Consider the following 4,115-nt stretch of genomic DNA (forward strand, 5'->3'; position numbering starts at 1 on the left):
GCAGGGAGCAATCGGAGGTGAAGGAAAATTGATAAACCATTAATGTTATTTCGTATTCACATGCATATTCATTGATCAACCACACTCTTTCTTCTGCGTATTAGAACTACAGGGAAGAACAATCTCAGCACACGACAATTTGCTATAAGCTTTTACATATTCTGTAGATATTGTAATTTTGATACATCATATCCTTTCAATATCTACAACCCACGGAGAGAAAGAAAACAGTTCGATTGATAGTCTAAGCACACCCGCGGAACAAAGTGGCGGGCACATCCAGATCTTTTGGTGGAAAAGGAAAAGAGCGTTTCAATGATTCAATAACACAGGCCGGAAATATCAAGGAGGCTACGAGATTGAAGAGGAGATTTCATAAGAGGGATTGTGAGAGTGACGATTCCGGCGCGGGATAATTGGACGCGCATACTTCAAGGTGCACAATTGCAGGCTCGCAGTTCGCAGGCACATCACACTGGTTCTCGAATTCTGGAGCTTGCAAGATCGCAATTGAGGCTAGAAGTCCAGTCCGAGTTATATATTAAGACAATAGACCAGAGGATAAGAGGAAGAAGGGAATAGTCAAGATGCCTACTCTCTCCACCCACTAACTTCAACATTGTATGTGCCGTCCTCGGCGGTTTCATTACTTTGTTTGGATTGGTGTCTTATTTGTTCAAGGAGAAGTTTATCTTTCTGAAGCACGTATGTCTCTTTCCTTCTCCTCGTTACCCTGATTGTCTGGCAGGCAATGGCTAATTCATGTTTAAACAGTAATATCCCTTCTCTTTGGCGTCGCCATGTCTCCACATGCAGCAGACTTCGTTCGACCCCTCGATTACACAGGATCCGTCGCGAACCTCAACACCACCACACTTTATTTTAGCCGTCTAGTTCTCGGCATCCAGCTTGTCCTTGCCGGTGTCCAATTGCCCTCTCGCTACCTCAAATTAGAATGGAAAGCCCTGTCCCTCCTGCTAGGTCCTATTATGAGTGTAATGTGGCTTGCAAGTTCATTGTTGGTTTGGGGAATGGTTCCCAATCTTTCATTCTTGCACGCCTTAGCCGTTGGAGCTTGTGTTACGCCTACTGATCCGGTTTTGAGTAATAGTATTGTGAAGGGAAAATTTGCCGATAAGAATATTCCCAAGGAGTTGCAAAAGATTATTGTGGCGGAGAGTGGTGCGAATGATGGACTGGGATACCCATATCTGTTTTTGGCTTTGTATTTGATAAAGTATACTGGACTTGGTGGTGAGATTTTTACCTTCATTGTCTTTTACTTCTATATGCAAAATATATGCTAATCGTTCAATATAGGAGCTGGTCAAACTGGAGGTGCTTCTAAAGCTATTGGACTCTGGTTTGGAGAAACATGGGCTTATACCATCATACTCAGTGTCATCTATGGAGCTACTGTTGGCTGGATAGCCAAAGAACTACTTCATTGGGCCGAAGAAAAGAAATTCGTGGACAGAGAAAGTTTCCTCGTATTCGCTATCACCTTGGCTTTATTCATAGTGGGCACCTGTGGCATGATTGGTAGTGATGATGTTTTGGCATGTTTCATTGCTGGAAATGTCTTTACTTGGGATGATTGGTTTCGTCTTGAGACATTAGATGATTCGCTTCAACCTACTATTGATATGTTACTAAATCTGAGTATCTTTATATGGTTTGGGGCTATTTGTCCTTGGACTTTATTTGCTACTAATAATGTTATTCCAATTTATCGATTGATATTTCTGGGCATTTTGATATTACTTTTCAGGTAAGCTGTTTCACTATATTCCCTGGTTTGAATATTACTGGAGGAGTATGTTATTTGTCAAAACTTATTCTGACTCCACACAAATAGACGTCTACCAATTGTCTTTGCATTGCATAAATTTATACATCAAATTGAGGAAAAACGGCAAGCTATTTTCGTCGGGTTCTTTGGACCAATCGGAGTTAGCGCTATCTTCTATCTTTACATCTCACTAGAATTCCTTGAAACTATCACAGTAGATGGTGTTCAACGCGAAGATGCAGAACATCTAGCAGAAGTTATCACAGTTGTCGTTTGGTTCTTGACAATTTGTAGTATTGTAGTCCATGGACTTTCAATACCATTAGGCAAACTAGGCTTCTTCCTACCAAGGACACTCAGTAGAGCATTCACAAGCCAGACAAATAGTCAAACCACTTTGGCCATTGGAGCTAGGGTTTATAGTTCAAATGCGGGAGTGCTAAGAGAGAGGAGAAGAGGAAATGCTGGTGCAGATGGGAGTGGAAGTGGAACCGCAAATGGAAGTGTAGTAGGAAGTGGAAGTTCCGGACCAGCTTTGAGTTCGGGAACGAGCTCAAGACCTATTTATAGGATTGGTGGGAGTGTTATTCGTTCGGGGGCTGCGGCGACTGGAGTGGGTAGTGGAACGGAGGTTGCGGATGGGAGTCCTATTGGTATGGTTGATGGGGTGGTAGAGGGGAGGACGATTAGGTTTCCGGATGAGGAGGTGCATGCTGTTGGGGGTGTGACGGGGAGGGATTCGGAGGTTTAGGGAAGGTAGGGTGGAGGTGGGGCTGGTGATGGAGATGGTGGTGAGGATATGGGGAGGGGTGTGGTTTGAAATGTGTGGTGGGGAGAAATGTCATATGGGATGAACAAAATGAATCAAGGCGAGATATAGAAAGATGTTGGGATCTAATGGTTACGATGAGAAGCTGGTATAATGCTACAATATTGAATATTGTAGTATAGATGTGGGTTTTCATACTGTAAGAAGAGAGTAGAGTAGAATAGATTACATTAAATTAGATTGACACATATTGGATGGATAGGTAATAGATATAACTATGGGTATGTATATATGGTAATACTTTTGACCGACTATGACTATGAATATGACTATAACTGTAATCTATATTCTTTATAAACATCAGACCACATATATATATATACATAGATAGATAGGTAGGTATATAAATATATTAAAACAAAGGATGGGATGATATGGGATGGGATGAAATGAGATACCGGGGGGGGAGGGTGTTGAGATATCAAAGAGGATGGGTGGATGGTATTGTTGAGGGGAGTGGTATCGTTAAAGAGTTATATGGGCTTATTTATATTATCATTTATCTATACCCGTAGATAAGAATTATATTATACCTATCAATTCATACATTCCAGGCAAAATCAGGATATAAAATCGAATAGAAGAGCAAGTTATAAGTGTTTGCTGAATGCTGAGTGTGGTGATGGATTTTCATTTGTATTTCTTATTTCCATTTCTATATCTAATTATATACAACCATCTTTATATCCAAACCATCTCCACATGTATATTTATTACCATTCCTGTTTCAAATCTGGATTCTCGAATCGAGATCCATAGTGTGCCTCGTGGCTCGTGGTTGGGGGCTGTGGTGTTGTGTAAATGTGAGATCACGGTATCTTGTGAAGAAGATTTTCGAGGAATGGCTTTAATTTTGGGAACGTAGGGTAGATCCTAGTGGTTGTTGTATTTTTTATCGTTTTTCTTGTATCTCCTGTGCGATATATATCGTAAATTTTTGATATTCAGGACAAGATGGTGAAGAGGTGATATAGTCGCCGTCTGTATATATCCTAGACGTATCATGCGGAGTTTCTTTCCACCTAAATCTAGGAAGAAAAATCGCAAGTTCCTTCTGTAAAGTCTGATAACATCGGGAATGCAGGTGGGTATATGTAGGGACTTCACCAGTATCCTCATGTCAAGCCTAGCACATTGAATAACTCTTAAGCCTCAACCTCCATCCACTCAATCTTCATCTTCGAACCCAAACCAAATTTCATCTTTAGGTACTGCGCCCTTTTCCAACTCCCCAATATCTACCTCGCATAATTTTTGGTTTGCTTCAGGAATCTTCCATTTCTTCACTTCGTCAAGTCGATCTACAAATTGCATCACCATTCCCGCTTCTCCATGCCACATCATATGACAATGTATAGCCCTAATACCCGGATTATCCGCCACGAATCGAAGAGCTAACCATCCGTATTCCTTCTTACTTGATGCTTCATCTCTTTCTTATCATATATCTAGCGTGTGCTCATGACCTGGCAATGTCTCTCGACCCTTCCTGTT

At 41.2% G+C, this 4,115-nt stretch overlaps 2 protein-coding genes across 2 annotated transcripts in view; one reads left to right on the top strand and one right to left on the bottom strand.

The window, feature by feature from the left end:
• Positions 1-800: 800 nt before the first annotated feature.
• On the top strand, positions 801-2,543 carry SS1G_07637 (hypothetical protein; the record flags this gene model as incomplete). Its single annotated transcript, XM_001590963.1, has 3 exons — positions 801-1,254; positions 1,321-1,771; positions 1,859-2,543. The coding sequence occupies 3 exons, from the start codon at positions 801-803 to the stop codon at positions 2,541-2,543; spliced, it is 1,590 nt and encodes a 529-aa protein (XP_001591013.1).
• Positions 2,544-3,788: 1,245 nt separating this feature from the next.
• The window catches only part of SS1G_07638 (hypothetical protein), a gene marked incomplete at both ends in the record, with an annotated part of 2,202 nt that continues 1,875 nt past the window's right edge, over positions 3,789-4,115 (bottom strand). Inside the window, one exon of the mRNA XM_001590964.1 lies at positions 3,789-4,034. Within this exon, the coding sequence (XP_001591014.1) occupies positions 3,789-4,034 (246 nt within the window). The remainder of the gene's footprint in view (positions 4,035-4,115) is intronic.

The sequence above is a fragment of the Sclerotinia sclerotiorum genome, genomic scaffold (genome assembly GCF_000146945.2).
Source record: "Sclerotinia sclerotiorum 1980 UF-70 scaffold_10 genomic scaffold, whole genome shotgun sequence".
In the NCBI taxonomy this organism is placed as follows: Eukaryota; Fungi; Ascomycota; class Leotiomycetes; order Helotiales; family Sclerotiniaceae; genus Sclerotinia; species Sclerotinia sclerotiorum.